The following is an 18,535-nucleotide window of genomic DNA, read 5'->3' on the forward strand; positions in this document are numbered from 1 at the left end:
CAGTTTTCACCAGGGAAAAGAGCAAGGGTGAGAATAACAGGGAGCCTGGGAAGGGGCAGCAGAAGCTGATACATGTTTGGCACAGCCGAGACAAGGTTTATATTCCACTACCAGCTTTCTTTGTGACCTTGCTAATAACTTAGCCCTGATACCAAAGATCTGGAAACTGTCATAATTTGGCATCTAACTGTTTTGAGGTCTTGTGCCTTGGGTGAATGTCCTCCATGGTTGATGTGAGTGCTTCAAATCCTTCATGTGTGCAGAAAGTCCATCAATGTTAAGACACAGAAGACAGCTAAAAAAAAATCTGTAACATTAGCAGAAACTGCACCTTCAGTTCTTATTGAAACTGATACCTATCCTGAAAGCTGCTATACTGAATTATTCCCCTGGAAGCTAGCAAACTTCAGCATTAGCTTCCTGGCAAATGTTTTATTTTAGTGTCTCAGCCACATTGGCAGCCAAGGCTCAGGTGTTGGTTCTGAGGGCTGCATCAAGGGCTTCCATTTTGAAATCACACCCTGAAGAATACAAAAACCAGCCTTTGTGATTAATTGTACGTTCTTCAACTCGGATGTCACCAACACTATCCTTGCCCACAGATCTCCAAGTCCTTGTTTCATAATCCTGTGCCTGAATGGTGGATTGCCTGTTGCCTAAGCACCTGAAGGTAGCTGAAGTGCTATCAGAACATGGGTTGTCACAGGGGTATTTCAAGAGAGGAAACCCAAGAGATTAGAGTGTGTGTGTATGTGAGAGTGAGCACACAAAGGATAATGCAGTCAAATTATTGAATTAAGTGAGGAGTGGAAAAAGTAGGTGTTTCTGGCACAAATAAGATTTTAATCACAACCCAAGAGCTTTTATTCTCGCTGCTGCCTCTGCATGGAATGCAGGTCACCGCAGGGAGCTGTCCTTCAGCTGCTTTGCTCATGTTATTAAAACATGTTTATCCTTTTATTATTTGCTGTGTTGGTTAACTCCATCTTGCCTGTTCTGCTACTTTCATTGTGCTATGAGTCCTGCTGCCTTTTTACTTCTCTCTTCCCAAAATATGACAGTGAAATACCTCTGACAATAATCTTTATTTCTGACCTCTTTTCCTTGTTTAGGTGCCACTGTCACCTCTGCTGGGGATCTGCTCTCCCACCATAGATCTGTCTTGTAAGACTTACTTTTATTGGGAAGATCAGCATGCTAGCCTCAGGGCTAGTCCATGGTTCACTGCTGTATGTATTTAGGACACTTGGAGGCATAGACGTTTATACTGATGATTATTCTTACTTGTGCTCCCCATATTATTCATGCTGATCACAAGCAAAGCCTGTTTTACTCTTGAGATCCATCATGCTAAATGGTACTGAAATTACTTTTATCAATTAACAATCTTAAACACTATCCCCTCAGGAGAATCGATATTCAAAATGTGCTGGGATGTGAGCAAGCCTCACAGCTCCTTATCCATTCAATGTTCATGCGGTTTGGATGTCCTATTAATATAATGATTGTTAATATATTTGAGGAAAATGACCACGGTTAACAAAGACAGTTTCTTGGCGAGAAATGTTCCATATTGAACTGCTGTATTCAAATGATATCTAGGGGCCAGACCCTCAACTAGTGAAGAGAACAGTGCGTTTCTACAAAAGAGATCTCCATGACATACAGAGAGAGGATATTCTTTTTTCTGTATCAGGTAGATTGGGCTTCATTCTGGGAAGATCTGAAAGATACTAATTAAAATACTTTACTGTATCAGTTTGGCTCCCTGCCCTCCTCAGGGAACTCCCAAAAGCTAATGTTACTGCTCTTCTCTCAGGATTTTCAGGAATGTAAAATACCATTGGCAGTATGTTCCAAGTGAGCAAGATCATCGATGTTCAGTAGTCCCTACAGCGCCTATGCTCAACTTGTGGCAAAGGTACTGGCCTCATATTGCAACAGTAGTTGCAATTCCTCCCATTATTTTGGCTGTTTTTTAATCTGACTGCAGAGCATAGAGCTAGCACTCTCCATATATATTCTTAGCATCTCTTTTTTTCCTGAGACCTAAACTTTGTTCCTGCCTTGTAACTCACAGGAGAGAACTAAATACATGGCCAAGCACTTAAGGCCTGTAACAGCTCTGTGACAATCTGACTTACAAAAATCATATGCTAGATGACCTCTCCGGAGTCCCAGCTCTGTAGGCTAGTGCATTTTGATGATGGACAAAGAGTAAACCCACCATCTGTACTAATTCCACTTAAGCACATGGAACATCTTCCCTCCCATCTGTGTCAAACAGCCTTTGTGTTTCATCCACTCCATGGTGCCGATTAGGAAAAAAAAAAAAAAAGAGATATAGTTAAATGACTAAAGGAGGGCTATAGGACATATTCATAAAAACCATGTGAAGGCTTCATCCATCTGACTTAATGAAAGCAGGAGGTATAGTTGCTTGTAACTAAAAAGCACATCACACATCTGCTAGCAAATAATACTGAACGTAGGACTACAGTTGCTGTCTTGGGCAAGAGTCACCTTGTTGCCCTCAAAGAAAAGGGAAGAGGAGGAACTCCTGGGAAAGAAAGCTCTTGGAAGGCTGTTAAGTCTGTACTGGTACTATGAACCTTCCTCTCTTTTTCCTCTTATGCTCTGGTTGGATATCAGCAGTTACAGGAGGCCCAGGAGAAGTTAGTGCTGCTTCTGAAAAAAAATCAAATCCTAGTAGATTTCTCATTTGAAAGCTGGATAGTCAGCAGGGTTTGACTGAGCATATTTGTATTACTGTCAGACTGCTTTAGGAAGTAAAAAGAGCTTTTGGAAATCTTAAAGAGAGCAGGAACCTGCAGAGTAGAGAAAACAAAACTCCTTTGGGTCCCCTAACCTTCTACAGAGAATCTGGAGAAACACACTGAACCTAATTCTGCAGCACTTTCTCTCCTATGTTATAAGTCAAATCTATCAGTGCAAGATGGGCAAGAGGAGAAGATACACAGATTATTGTCCAGCTTATTTAAGAGCACTGTTATGCTTCCTGTGCACCTGGTGCTTTTCTCAAAGGAGAGCAGCACAGTCAGGTTGTTGGTCTGTGCAGAATGCAATGGCTTTTTCCCTATAGACACAGCATGGCATAGGGTACTGAAATGACACCCTCCAGGCCCGTTCAAGTTATCTGCAAAGCTGCTCAAGAAATTTGCATAAAATTTGCAATATACAAACAACCTTTGCTGAACTCTTTGTTCTCTGAAATAGATAGTACATTCTTCCCAGTCCCTGTGAAATCGTTTTTGATGTTGTAGAAAAAACATCAGTAAAGCAAACAGCAGTTACAATATGTCAGTTTTTCCCCCAGAGCTGAGCTTTAAATGTCTGCCCAGCAATCTTAAACACATGAGTTATGAGTATGATAAAACATTTCTCTTATTAAGAGCCCAAATCCATTTGTGGAGTAATTGCAATAGTATTGAACTAGGGATGAATTCTCAGTGTGCTTTCATGTATTCCTGACACACTGTCTGCCATTCTGCTTTTCTGTTTCTTGATGGCTTATTGCAAGAAACCCTCTGTATGCTTGGAGATATCACATAAGCATGTATTATTCTTTTCTCTCTTGGTATTTCAAGCTATATCATCAAAACCTAAAAGCAGACTCTCTGTTTGCCCAAAAAAAGATAAAATAGCTCATAATGAATAAACAGCATGAGCAAAAGATTTTCTAAACATGTCACAAAATGACAGGAAAATAAGTGGGTCGGAAGAGTCTGCAGTAATCTGGCACAGTGACTCAGCCCCAATACGTGTTTCTGTGGTCCAGTTACCAGGAGAAGAATGCTTTGAGCGCTGTCATTTCTATAAGATCCACAAGTGAGGTGACAGCATGAGTCACCTCTGCCATGCACCATCTGGACTGAGGGGGAGCAGAGCAAGGAAACAGAGAGGAGACCTCCAATTCAGCTGTGCCCTGGCAGGTCTTGGAGGCTGTGGAAGATAATGGCAGGCAGGACTTAAAAAAGAAACATTCTATACTGGACACAGAAGAAGTGTTTTGTTTTGTTTCAATAGAAATTATTCCATAACAGCTAAATTTTTCTGTTTTCTTTTCAGCTGAGGAAAGAAACCAAATTCCCTAGTGTAAGACCTAGGTACCATCTAGAACCATGGATGGGAAAAAAAGCAAAAATGATAGTAAAAGGCAGTAGGAAAATCACTAAACGCTCACCTTAATAGTCAGCCAAAGAAAAAGAGATGGCCAACAAGTTTGTCGAATGCTTAAGATTTGAGAGTAAGAACTATTAATAACAGCTATATAAGCATCAAATATCTTTTTCATTGACTTCAGGATGAGCACAGCAGTTCAGTGTGTCTAGAGAGCTGCTGCCTTTGCTGAATGACTTTCAAAGCTAGAAATAGAACTGTGCTCCCTCTAGCATGTCTATAAGAGGAGGTCTGAGATTCTTTTGTTTTCTGTTACTGCATTAAAGTGCTTGAAGTTAAAAAATGAACGTAGAGTGGTTTTGTTGGTTTCGTTCCCTCTCTTCCAAGAGAGTTTGCAGGCACTTAGGTTATTTTTAGTTCTGTTTGAATATATTCCTATCCCAGAAGTAAAATGCTTGTAATTGTTAGAGTTTCTGAAGACTTTGATAGTGCCAGTCTAGGAGATGGCCTAAGAATCTGGTGTCATGCTAAGTCACAAGTTGACATCATTACATGTATCGGGAGAAGGTCTCAATATAGGAATAAGAAGATCATCTCCTTGGTGGTGTCACCAATGAACATGCTGAATACCAGCCAAGAGCAGCCAGTCATGATGGAGAAATTTGGGTGATTGAAGTAAAGAGCTGTGTAGAAATAAAAGAGAATTGCTACAGACAGAGATGGTAATATGTTGTCAGTCTGCAGATTCATTAAAATAAGGACTGAGGTGGGGAGGGGGGACATCAGTGGAGGCTGCCTTTGGGGACTGCAGGTGTTTAAGACCTTGCCAAAGCTGTGGGAAATCTGGAATGGTGAAAGTATTCTGGGAATAGAAGAAAACAAGCTTATGTATGCCCCTCTTCTACATTTGACTCCATTTTGTCCCTGTCAACTCATCTTAGTTTCTTAAAGCTTCTAATTATAAATCTGTGAAATCACAGGCAACATTTAATGAATATAGCACACGTTGTCTGAGTCATTATGGTGTGGGTTTATCACCTTGTTATTTAGCTCAGCACCTGGTGCTGCTCAGGCTGGAAGACACAGAGCTGGCAATTAAGATAACAGATTGCTGACCAGCCTGCTTGGCAGATCAGGTTACAAATCAAAAGTCCTATGATTAATTTTAACTATTAAAATAAGTGTGTCTATCTTTTCTTGTTAAAAGTGCTCTCTGATGGAGGAACAGTGGATAGAAGCACTGGACCGCAACTTGCAAAGTAACGTTGTAATTCAGCTGTCGTTTCAGACAATTGAAGATGGCAGGACTTGAAAATCTCCGTCCCTGGAGGTCATATTTAAGGCATATTTCACAGAAATTCAGAACAGTGTCTAAAGAAGCTGTCTGTATTTCATTCTCACTAACATTGTTAAATTCTCTTGAGCTTGGCTATCTCCTCTGCCAGTTATGAAGTTTTACTGTCAAGTTCAATAGTAACAGGAGGAGCTTTCCTGGAAATGCCCCACTGTGGACGGGAATATTTCTCTACATGGCAAAAACTGACTAAGTTAATTTGTCTAGAAACATACAATAGAGAAGTTAGATTTAAATTCAGAAGTACCTAACCCCATTGCAGTAGCATACAGAAGACTGCATGTAAAAGCATAGGGCCAGCTTATGTGCATGGTTCATTTAAACTGGTCTGGTAGTTTTATTTTTTGTTATTAGGCAGCAGAAGTAGGAAACTCTAGGTTTGGCTATGTATTGTCTCTAGCAGAATTGATGATAAATTTCCTTCTTAATTTGCCTCCATATTTGACCTTTTCTTATTTTTAAAACCAGAAGAGCAACTATTTGGTATCAAAGCTGAAAAGAATATAAAGGTATCTGGTATAAAATTAAACATTGATAGTCAGTCCATTTCAGGACTTTTCAATTCACTGTTGCATCATCACTGATCTATACTCTCCTATTTATAGCAGAAGGCAAGTGAGAGAGACCACTGAAATACCACAGGTCAAGAGTTACACATTATTATAGAGCATTTTTGCCTACAGGAAGATCAACTGTGCAAAAGGGTGGGCCACAGTAACTGTGAGTACTATATATGCATGATGTATTATGAATACATTATCTTGGATACATGGTCTCATGGGAGACAATTCATTCTACCATCCACTCATGCAAACCAGACCACAGGTAGCTAAGAACTGGGAAATCAAAAACAGTTTGGGATTAAAGGTTACACTTGGAAATACAGTGCTGAATTACTGACGTAAAAATTACTAAAGTCAAAAGATTAAAGATACCCAGAGCTGCCCCCTCTTCTATTAACAGCAATTTGTGACAACCACAACATATATTCAATGTAGAAAATGCTATTTAAAGAAAATTTTCTATTAAATAATTCTTTTCCTAGTTGTCCAACAGAGATAATAATGAAAATTCCTTTTACATTTTTTTTCTTTTTTAAGACAAACATCTCGACTAACAGGTACTAAGTCTACAATTCATTAAATACTTTGCTAATGATATGTTTATCATTATACACCACTAAAAAAATGCTTTTCCTTTCTGAGCATTTTAATGTAGCATTTTTACTGCCACAAAGTTGAAAGTTTCATGTCATATTTTCCTCTGGGGTTGATTGATTGCTGTCAAACAGGGCAAAGGAGATGGCTCTGCAGAGAGATCAAACTGAACAAAGGCATTTTTCTTTCCTCTTTGAGAGCTGATTTGTATTTATACTTTCAGCTTAAAGTGCACAGTCCGGAACTTTGCAATTCTGTCCTGAACTCATGTTCCCAAGGCTTTCAGGCTCCCATCTGAAGAGCTGGGAGACCCTCACCGGAGCTGGACCTTCCAGGAGTTCCCAGTTCTACAGTGGGCATGCTGAAATCCTTGAGGCTCCCAGATCCATGGCAGTCCCCTAGAAATGCTGTCCCTAATCTCAGAAGCCTCAAACTTCGAGTATCTGACAACTTTCATTACGGAAACCACGTTGCACCATTTCCCAGCTTACAGTTTCCTGATTATTTCCTCAAGGACTCTGGGTACGTGCAGGTGAGACACCATTGCAGTGTGCTTGGGATGGGAAAGGTGAATAGGGACATACAGTCACAGCCACAGATTAATCCTGCCTTGCAGAAGAGTGTGTGCCACACCAGGCTATATCAATGGGACAGCCATGGTATCCCTCATAAAGGTGGGCTTAGTGTTTTCCCTAATGGTACCTTATCTTATGAAGCTGACAAGCTGACATATATATTTATTGAAAAATATATATCATCACACAACTGCCTCCTTCTCTACAGCATCCCAAAGTGCATCCTATGTTCCTAGAGCAAGATATAATCAGGAAAAAAAAGGAAGGAATTCACAGTAAGTTATATCATATTGTTAAGATTATAGAACTGTGAAGGAGAAAAGATTTAGTACTCCTTTCCATGAAAACACAGATCTTAGCAGAAAACACTGACAACAACAACTCTATTCATGAAAAAAAATCTGGTTTTGTTGGTGTTATTTCTTTGCACTATAGTAACAGCTAGGTGCCAAACTCAGAGAAAAGTACTAGATGCTGTACATATAAGTAAACAGTCCTAAGAGAATTCAATGCTTAACCTTAGAGGAGAGAAAATAGATAATATACAGTACAAAGAAAAAAGTAGCAGAGAAAGAATCAAAACTAGCCAAGAAAGCAGAAGTCAGAACACCTGCTTAGCAATATATAACCAGCGAGTTACCACCGCTATTAACACCTTTGACAGCCTGTTTATCTCTTTACACTCTCCCTCCCTCTCACCCTTACCCAGGGTGATGCTCAGTTGTGTGTCACTGTTGCCACACATGGCATTAAGCCACTGAGAAGTCACAGCTGATGCTACATTAGTGTGTCACTAGAAACAGAGATAAAGTATTTGGTTGAAAAAGTATTTAAAATTTGAAATGAACTTCATTCATACAAAGATAGCAATCATTGCTGCCTTTTCTCACTTCAGAATGGAAACACTCCATGTAAGCAGGCTTTTTGTAGTACAGTATTACTTTTCGAGTTTAGCCAGTAATGAGAGACTGTTTGTTTCGTGTTCCCACTTTGTGTGAGTCTACTAGATTTACTGCACTCATTCTAAATTAAAACATAGGATTTCTAAGTTGGTTTATTGAAGGTTATCATCACCAAAGGAATTAACCTCTCACTTCCGCAGTTCTTGTGTAGCTTGATGTTGCTTCACTTTGCAGTGGTTGCATAAAGCCAGGCAATTAGCAGACGTACCTTTTTGTACTTTAAAATACCAATGTGCTGTGCATATTGCAAAAGACATAAAGGTGAGAATCCTATCATCTGACCTCTGTTGATGTGTTATTGTTCTTAGAAGGAATATGGACTATACATTTTTCTCCATGATGAATTGGCCCTAAATTTGAGATTCTACCATTATGTCTAATACCGTATAGAATGGCCATTACTGACTATCCCACCTCTACTACTACTAGCAATGGGTACATCAGTGTCACAGCAGCAAAAGAGAGATTTATGGGTTTTTTGCAAAGTAGGAAAAGGATAAAGATTAAAAAGGCAAGTAAAGAAAAAGTAAGCCTGATTGGAAGCAAGAAAAAAAAAAACAAAACAGGGATTAATTATGTACTCTGGACAGCTAATGAAGCTGTGGGACTGCTAGTATGAGTTTATTGCCAGGGCAAAGTCAAGTTACAGCAAACTTATCTACATAAAAGGTAATTGTTCCTGGGATTACAAGTAAGCAAACATAATAGTGTAAAATGGTCTAAAAACTTGAATGGATCTATGGAGAATTCGGATGATGTAGATATTATGAGCACTCTGGAGAAGAGGGAGTCATCTAATAGTGTGTAGGGAGAGTGTACAAAGACAATGACCAATTTTAATTCTGCTAAGTCAATGTGGAGGTGAGTTTGGCTTTTTCACAATATTAGTTTAGCCATGTAATAACCACACAGACATTAAGCAAATACTCTCTGTGTTGTATTTATGATATTTTTACAGATAAAACAAGTTTAATGAGGTAAGTAAAACTGTTTTCAATAATTGCCTAAAGCAACCTAATAGGACTTACTATTTAATGTCTTACATTCCCTATGCATTAAAAAATTGCCATTCAGTATCACCTACATGGCAGAAATAACCACTCCCAAGACAGCAATCACAGGTGGAAGCAACTTCCACAGTTTTAGTTCAAGGTAATCCAATATAGCTGGCTTCAAGTTTTGCTTTCTATCTGGAAAGCCAGCAGTATCAGGCACTGGAAGATTTCCCAAGGAGCATGTTTCATGATGACAGCGAATACTGTAAGAACTCCATGCCTCTTCTATTCACAGGCATAGGCAGTAACTGTGGGTGATAAGATCTCACCCATACTATTAATATTTACTGGGTCAGAATATGCTAATACATTTTAAAATGCATGAATTTTGCACTGCAGATGATTTTGAGGTTCAGTTTTGATCTGTTCCTGTATCATATAGAGGTCTGAGGTTTTGCTGCCTGTCTCCTCTGTCAGCTAAACTGAGCTACCACATGCATTATCCATTTTTACAGTTGTGTCTTTCAGCACGGTAGATTTCCATGCCCCCCAGTGATATGAATCCTAAACTGCTTCTGAAGCCACACACAAGTATCCATAGCAGTAACACATTAAATGTGCAACGAAGAGGATGCTGCCTGAGCAGCTCCCTTGGCTTTTGGGTCTGTTATCTCACCAGGAAAGAAAAAGAGGAAGTGGGACAGGAGAATTAGAAAGGGAGAGAGAGTGTGCATGTTCTGAAGTGGTATGTTTGCTTTCCTTAACAGCAAAGACAGACTGAAAATTTACAGTTTGACCCAAAACTCTTTTTATAGAGAACATTTTAAGAAATGAGCTGAGAGAAGCCTGTGAGAAGCAAATGAGGGGGAATGCTGGCTAGCTACAAACTGATGCTTTTCCATACATATTGTCTCCTTCATATCAATACGTGCTGAGTCCTCAGCTTTTCTGAAAATAAAACCAGAAGAGCTGGAGATAGCATATGATGGCTTGAAGCTGTATTTTCATTTCCTGGGCTGGCTGGAGATGGTCGCAACAGCTCCTGGCATAATTTTATGAAATTTCACAGTATCAGTAGCATAGAAGGAGAGATACTACAAACAGCCACAATTGCTACATAACCCTGACATATCCTGAGGAGGTCCATCCTGGGCACTAAGTGAGGCAGGGTCTTGAGACAAAAATAGGATTTGATAATGTAATTACAGAGCAAATCACAGTGCATTGGCTCTGCTGTGACTATGGTTGCCTGAGCTAAAATGTGATTGCACAACCTAAATTGTGGCATTACCTAATTGAGGAAGGCTTGATTTTATAATCTGAAAATTGGTTCCATGTAAACTTTAGGTAATTTTTCATAGCAAGCAAGTATTCAGCTGAAAATAGTATGGAATTCCTGGATATGAAGAGTACAGCTGTCTTCAGCTGCCCTCCTTTTCTTTTTAAAGGAGAAAATAACAGCATGGAGCAAAGCAAAGGACAGGCTTACAAAGGCTAATATCTGACTTGCAATTTGCACCAAGGTCTAGGAAACATCATGACCTGTTAAATCAGTTGCTTCAGCTGATTTTGCTTTATTTCTTTGTATTGATAAAAAGAAAAATAAGAATTATCAGAAAGCTGGCCTCTTTTAAAGTATACACTGCAAAATGAACTATTTCACTGTGGTATACAGCATGTAATCTGTTAAATAAAAGAGTTCAGCCACTTCCCTTACTTTTCAAATCAAAAAATTCCAGGGGACAGGCTAAGAACATGCTGTCACACATCTAATTTTATTGAGCTTCACTCAGCAAAATTAAAAAGCTGTGTTTTGCAGTAAAGAAGCCTCACAAATTTGAAAATCGGAGACGTCAATTGGAGTTTCCTGTACTGTATGTTTTTGCTTCACTTCAGAGTTCCACAAAGTTACACTGTTTAAATGTATCTTTGTCTTTAAGTGCTTTAGCTTTTAATTACTGAAATGAGGTCTTACATCATGTTTAGTACACCAGTAAGGAATTTCCACTTCTACCTGCAAGGCAGAGACAAAAGAGCATACAAAGGACTACAAGGCAGTACAAAAGAGAGAAAAACCACATGTATTGAAACTGTACGGGTATTTGTGGTCTTCATTAAAAATTTTTGGTGTTTCATTTTTAAACAGGGTAAATCCTGTTTCCACTGTTCTCACTGAATGTTCACTTTTTCTGTATTTTGGGGAAGTTTTTCTTTAACACAGTGATAAGCAGACTACAGAAATATCTATATTTGTCTAAGAGCAAACACAGGTATTCCCCTTCAACAGTAAATTATTGGTCTATCACTCAGAACCAGTATGTATTGCTTTGTGGGGCTGTGGACAGTACATGATTTGTGGGCCTGATATAGAGATGCGGACAAGTTGCAACACCTTCTTAAAGATACCTTCTGAATTTTAAAATAATTTTGATGGATATTAGTACATACCTGACGTCCACCAGTCAGGAATGATGCAGTTTCTGGAAGCTGTCAGTAGATGTCTGCCAGACAGTTTAATTTTCAGAGCTGTGCCCCATAAACTGCACTGAGTTCAGGTTCAGACTGGGGTACGTGGCCTTCTTGGGTGCTGTACTTGGGGTGATCTGAGCAGTGAGTGTTTTTATTGAAGGACAGGTGGAGGACACATCCATTTAACAGGCCTGCATCCAAATATCCCCCAGTTTTCACAAAGGCCTCCTGAGATGGACTTACCAGTGCTCCGCTGCCTCCCACCAGAGCCAGGGGCATTGGGGGTGGTTGCTAGAAAAACATAGTTTTTTGAGAGCCTTAGCTGGCAGCCCACAGCCCTCTATGCCACACAGCCCAGCAGACAATAAGGGGAGCACACAGAGTTTGTGAGAAAGGAAAAAAATACCTCAAAGCTGTTGCAAGAGGAAGATGGGTGTCAGGGGAAGGGTCGCTGCAGTGGCCCCACAGACAGGGCAGCCATTTTCTATTGTGTGGTTGAGCTGCCACAGAATGGCGGCCATTTTGTCTCATGTGGCCACAGAGCTCATTTCACTTGTGAGGGCAAGGAGTTAGCACTGCCTTGCATGGCTCTGCAGTGGAAGAGCCCCTATGAAGGACTCCCTCTAAACTTTAGAAATAAAGTGTGCCCCTTATTAAAGGAATTTTTGCTGCCTTTTCCCTTCTTCAACCAGAATCATAAACCTGCAGGCAGGTGAGGTCTCCTATCTGGTGACTGACTTCAATATCATGTGAGTTACTGTTGCTGACTGGGTGTCTAAATCTCTTTCTAAAGGTGGAAAATTTCTTCCTGAGGAGATTAACCTTTCTGTCAATGGCCCAGAGTGAAGATCGTGAGTAATTTTAATATCCAGTACAGCACAAAGCAACTTGCTTATTCAGTGTGACTGTTGCAAAGAGGTGGGGGAAATTCATAAACTAAAGAAACAAGCTTTGGTGTTTTAACTCAATACTTAATCACAGAAATGTATGTGAAATTTGTTTAAATATAATTGAAATTTTCCTCACTTTAATTTTGAAAACTGAAAATCTGGGTCTGTTGAACTAATAGTATGTTTTATAGACATAGGCTAACAGATGAGACACAGAGCCTGCTTGGATATGTATGAGAAAAACACATACCGTTTTATATGGTTTTTGAACACTACTCTGTACCACTTTTTAAGTCTAATACTATCAAATCCTTTATTTTTGAATTTAATCCCACTGCCTGATTCTCAAATACTTTAAGACTTGCTTTGAAATAATAATGATGATTAAGTATGTGGCTTTTATTTCTTCACCATCCCACTCTTTCCTTCACCCCTACAGGGTGACTCTTCTAAAGCTTTTAGTGATGATGAACCGTTCAGTAAAGATTTTATTTAGATACTGAAGTTTTACCAACTGTGAGTACTGTAATGTAACATTTGTGTAGTGATGTAGGAGCAACATATTTCATTTTATCCCTTTTGTTGTCCTACAGACTTCATTAGTCACTGGTGTTACTTTGTTCAGTGGGGAGAGGGAATATGGACCTCATAGTACTACTATAGTAAAAATAAGGCCTCGATGCCTTAACTTTCAAAGCAAGGAAAGCTGTCTGTATGTTTTGCTGAAGACTCCCTCATGCAGAGTTCATGTCGCTTGAAGACAGACATATGGTATATAGATGACAGCTGAGGAACTGCCTGAAAGAATATTACATTATCAATGATTTCACATATCAGCAGGAAAAGTTTTTACTGGTTCATGCACAGAAGTGTGAAAAATGCAAACCAACTCCAGGTCCACTGCGTATCCAGACCTTGCTAGGTGTCTTTTTTTAGTTGGGTTTGGTTTTTGGTTTGGTTTTTTTTTTTTGGTACTGGCTGATATGCTAACCTGGAGCAGTTCTCTGCCAAATGCCCTTATTTTATGGCTACTGCATTTGTTTGGGCAAAATGTTGACATAGCAGTTAAAGACAATACGTGTTGTTGCAGAGTTGTTTCAAACATCAGTAACGGTGAGTTTTATTATTATGCCATCTTGATCTTCTTTGTGCGTCTTCTTCAAGGAAAATGGTAATTTCAATTAGCAGTCTTAGAGCAAGTTCCTTCCATGGATTAAACCTGCATCGCTCTGACAGGGGAAGAGCTTGCTCTGATTTCCATCAGCAACAGGTCTAGCTTGCAGTGTTTTGTTTTCTTGTTCTTGAGTGTGAATATTGTTAAAATACAGTGTCTGTGCTGTGAAGAGTTGTGGTAGTTGCTGGTGTGTGTAAGTAAATCTGACAGGCTGTATGCCTCTAACAGGAGGGAGCCATGGCTACCATTAGGGCTGGTGATACACTCAAGAGCACAAGCCCTCTAGCTTATTTCCTTTATTATTTATTTTTTTTTAAAGCACAGCTGCAATGTACTTTGTCCTAGCTTTAGGATCTGGCTACATGTGAATAAAAAAATCAGTCATACAGAGAGACAGTGAGAAGAATGAGCCATTACTTTTAAAAACGTAGCTAGAGATGTAAGCTGTGGCTGGATGTGCAAGTGATATGGAATTATTTCATCATGTTCATGCTTTTATAAGAAATAAAAGAAAACCAATTTAACTCAAGAGAACTTCTACTCTGTTGGTAACAGCATGAGGGGAATAAAAGAGAATACAAACATACCACACATTTTCTCCATTACTATATGTATGTTTTATGCTTTTGTTATAATTGAACGAAAAGCTAAAGCAGGTACAAGAACTAAAGAGATCTGGTTCTCATTAAAGCTCATCTTGAGCTCAGTGGTCTGAGCATAGGTGTAGTACTGCTAGTTAGAAGCCACATGTTCAAAGTCGAGTCTGCCTTAAACCTGTCTGAGGCGGCTCAGTTTCGTGCTATTGGTTGTATAGGTCATTCATAGGGGAATCTGGTCCTGTCAGAAGAAAACAATTACTAAAATTCATGACCTACATATAGACTTCTGGTCTTGGGACACTGGCAATGCATTACTTCAGGAAACAACTGAAAAAAATTAAATATGGCCACATATAAAGTCTTCCACAATATGTCTATGAATTAGAGTTTATGTAATTTGCTTAGTTAAACAGATACAAAACTTGGACCACTGAGGTAACTGTGCGTTGTGCTGTTAATCTCAGCAAGAGGTCATTAAAAGACATTTGTCATTAAAACACATTTGTCATTGAAGACTGTCCTGGTTTCGGCTGGGACAGAGTTAATTTTCTTCTTAGTAGCTGGTACAGTGCTGTGTTTTGGATTTAGTGTGAGAATAATGTTGATAACACTCTGATGTTTTAGTTGTTGCTAAGTAGCACTTATCTTAAGCCAAGGCCTTTTCAGTTTCCCATGCTCTGCCAGCAAGCAGGTGTGCAAGAAGCTGGGAGGGAGCACAGCCAGGACACCTGACCCGAACTAGCCAAAGGGATATTCCATACCATGGAATGTCATGCCCAGTATATAAACAGGGGGGAGTTGGCTGGGAGGCGCGGATCACTGCTCAGGCATCGGTCGGTGGGTGGTGAGCAATTGCATTGTGCATCACTTGTCTTTTCTTGGGTGTTATTTCTTTTTTTCTGTTATATTCCTTTTCATTACAATTATTATTATTATATTATTCTTAGTTAGTAGTGTATTTTATTTTACTTTAGTTATTAAACTGTTCTTATCTCAACCCATGAGTTTTACTTTTTTTTTCCTCCTCCCGACCCCACTGGGAGGGGGAGGGGGAAGCGGCTGCACGGTGCTTAGTTGCTGGCTGGGATTAAACCAGGACAAAGACAAATGCAGCCGAGCCCCTCTGTCAGTGTAAACTATCCAGAATGAAAGGCAGGAAAGAACAGGTGCTGCTGTATTACTTGGGCATCACTAGCGACATGCTTCTCACTTGTCAGGAATAAAATGTAAAAACATTTTTAAAAATGAGATAAAGTCGAATAGACAATACTTTGGACTCCTAAAAGCTATTAAGGGAAGCATGTTCTAATTCTGGAGGCCTTTGTGAGTGAGAGGCTGCTTTTTCTTTCACACTTGATGAGCCAGTATGAAGAGCTTGCCTGTTGTAAATGTGCTTAGAAAGATGGGAAGCTGACACGGGGCTTGAAAAATCATGATCAGAGCAGTCTTGGTTTGCAAGTAGAGTCCCAGTGCAGAGACAGATGCTATCTCATCATTTCATTCAGTGGTGTTAACAAACTGAATTTAACTGCCTCAAGGGTTAATGAGCAGTGTCAGGATATTCTGCCACAGAGAAGGGAGCAGTCGGGCTAGAAAGCTGCGTGAATATCCCTGGAAAAGTGGTCATCTTGGCCTGCTGCTGCTGAAGGAATGAGAGGGTCTGTGCCAGTGGCACAGACCTCAGTCCCTCTTGCTGAAGACAGCGGCAGCAGCAGCAACAAGCTTGGCTTTCCATGACTTAGAAAAGACAAAAAAGTGGGGCCATCTCTGGCAGTTGCTGCCTCTGTCACCTGCCTGCTTTGCTAATACCTAGGGCCAAACCTAGTGGAGATTTTGATGCTCAGAAGAGCTTTCCTCAGTCAGCCAGTGAACGGCTGGGGAGTGCTCTTGGGTAGCTCTAGGCAGAGTGTGTTTGGACAATATCTAATGCAGGAAGAGCACTGTTGCACAGTATGAATGTCAGTTATATTCCCTTTTCAATAAGCAAGCTCCTCTATGTTAAATTCCTTACTCAGACACCTGCTAGGCAATACAGAGTAAAGAGTGTGATGAGTGTGAGCATGGGGGAAATGAAAAGAACAGACTGGATACAAGAATAAACAGAACAAGTGAAGACCATGCAAAACGATGACAAGCAGATGTCTGCCATGGCTCTCATCCACTGGGACAGTTTATTTCAGTGCTTTGTTTGATACAGAAAATGTCAAGAGAAGTGCAGGGTTCAATGATGAGGCTTCTTCCGGATTAAATTTATGTACAAGCCAATAACCAAGTAGTTATTTGACTACCAGGAGCAAGTGTGACAAAACCTTTCCTGTTTACTTTATTTGTACCACTACAGCATTATTAAAGGTCAGTGTCACTACTACCAGTCCTTATTTCCAAAGGTGTCTAAGCAGTGATTCTAGGCTGAAGTCTTCTGGGATAATACTCAAAGACAGATGTCTGTGCTGTTTGAGGGTGAGGCTTTCAATTTCTGGTAGTGCAAGTCAGGGCACCTTAACCTCCAGGTGTAAGGGTTAAAGTACCAGTCCTATCTTTGTACTTTAAAGGGAGAAGAGAGCAAGTGAGTTTTATTTCAGGCTACTGTAGCATCATTAATGCCAAGGGTCTGGGTTCAGCAGGTTTTAGATCTACTGAGGTTCTTGGCCTGTCAGCAGAGGTGTTAGTATCTGACCTCAGGTACTCACAGACAGATGAGACTTCAAAATAATATACTCCTTATTAATAAGTCATGGTCTTCTAAATTCAGTGATTTAGGAATATAAACCCTATTGACTTCATCCTCAGAACTGGATTAGTATTTACTAACCTTCAGGGAGGGTCCTATGCCTGACCCTTTTGGCAGTTTTGAAAATCTCTCTTGGAGTATTGCTATTTAATTTAATACATCAAAATGTGTTTTGTGTTCATAACTTAATGGCTTCCATTTAACAAATGTCAAATCTTGGCTGCTTTTAGTCCAGAACACAGTGTGCTCTCCTGTGACATGAACTGTCCAAGACCACTAATGAAGCGAGGAATAAAGCCTGAATTAGGTTAGACTGTGGAAGCTCCAAATCCCCTACCTGTTGATATTTTCTTCAGACAAATATCCTTCCTACAAAGGATTGAAGTCAGGTATAAAAATATGCTCTGTAGACACGTGCTTTGCTAAAGTTTCCTTTTGTAAGTAATAGATACCTTTTATGTCTGCTGCAAATAGTGCTGAATAAAAAAGGTAATTTCCTTTGCAACTACAAAAATCATTTCCCAATGGCATTTTGCAAGCATTCACCTAACAGGGATGCTCTTTATCTTTCTTGCTTTTAAAATGTCAAGCAGATAAAAGTCTTCTAAATAGCATTCTTTCCTATTTTGATTAATTTTGCATAGTGTTTTCCGAGAAGTATTGATACTTACATAAACCTGAGTTCTGATTCTCTTCTGACTAAGACTTCCCGAAGTCTCTGGATCTTTGCCATCTCAAGCTCAATTTCCTCAGGCATCATTGTTGTTTCAGCCATTGAAATGATGTCAAGTTGATCTGTGTGTGAAAGCAGAGAAAATGAATTAAGCTAGTCAAACTGTCTTAATGGGGTTTTTTAGGAATGTAAATTTAATCACAGAGCTATCTGACTATGGGGTAATTAATGCAAGTAGTAAAGAATATTCTAGCCGAATGCTACGTTGTCTGGTTTCTCTATTGTTTTGCTTATTACTTTCAATGTAACCATTTTGAAGTGAAAGAATCCCTAAGCCAAAGTGACATTCATTTTGTTAGTCAGAATCTATCATACCTCTAAGGAATCCCAAACCAGTACATAACTATAGCTACTGTTCCTTAATTGATATCACTACAAACTTTGAAAGAACAGCCATAGACTGCTACAAAACTCACTGAAAGCAATTATTTGCAACTCTGAAGAGTCCTATCTTGGCGCAAGTGCAGGCAATGTAAACCGATGAAGGTTTCCCATCTTTAATTCTTATAACTCTTCATGCCGTTCCACTATCTCATCTTGACTAATAGCTGAAGCCCAGACCCACTAGAGAGGAGCCAGGGATGTGATTAGAAATGATGTAGGGCCTAATCCTTCGAGGGGCTGAGTGTTTCTTACTAGGGCATTGAAATCAGTTGTGGAGACAAACAGCACTTTGTAGTAATTACTTGGCAACTGGTAAGGCCAGGGTCATTCTATGATTATTTTTCTATAATTGATGTATTACCTCTTCTAATC

General features: G+C 39.6%; 1 protein-coding gene across 1 annotated transcript in view; it reads right to left on the reverse strand.

Moving 5' to 3' along the window:
* The window catches only part of BMERB1 (bMERB domain containing 1), a 55,108-nt gene that overhangs the window by 10,570 nt on the left and 26,003 nt on the right, over positions 1-18,535 (reverse strand). The window contains exon 2 of the mRNA XM_050906324.1: positions 17,718-17,841. Coding sequence (XP_050762281.1) covers positions 17,718-17,841 — 124 coding nt within the window. The remainder of the gene's footprint in view (positions 1-17,717; positions 17,842-18,535) is intronic.

The sequence above is a fragment of the Gymnogyps californianus genome, chromosome 15, assembly GCF_018139145.2.
Source record: "Gymnogyps californianus isolate 813 chromosome 15, ASM1813914v2, whole genome shotgun sequence".
Taxonomy (NCBI): Eukaryota; Metazoa; Chordata; class Aves; order Accipitriformes; family Cathartidae; genus Gymnogyps; species Gymnogyps californianus.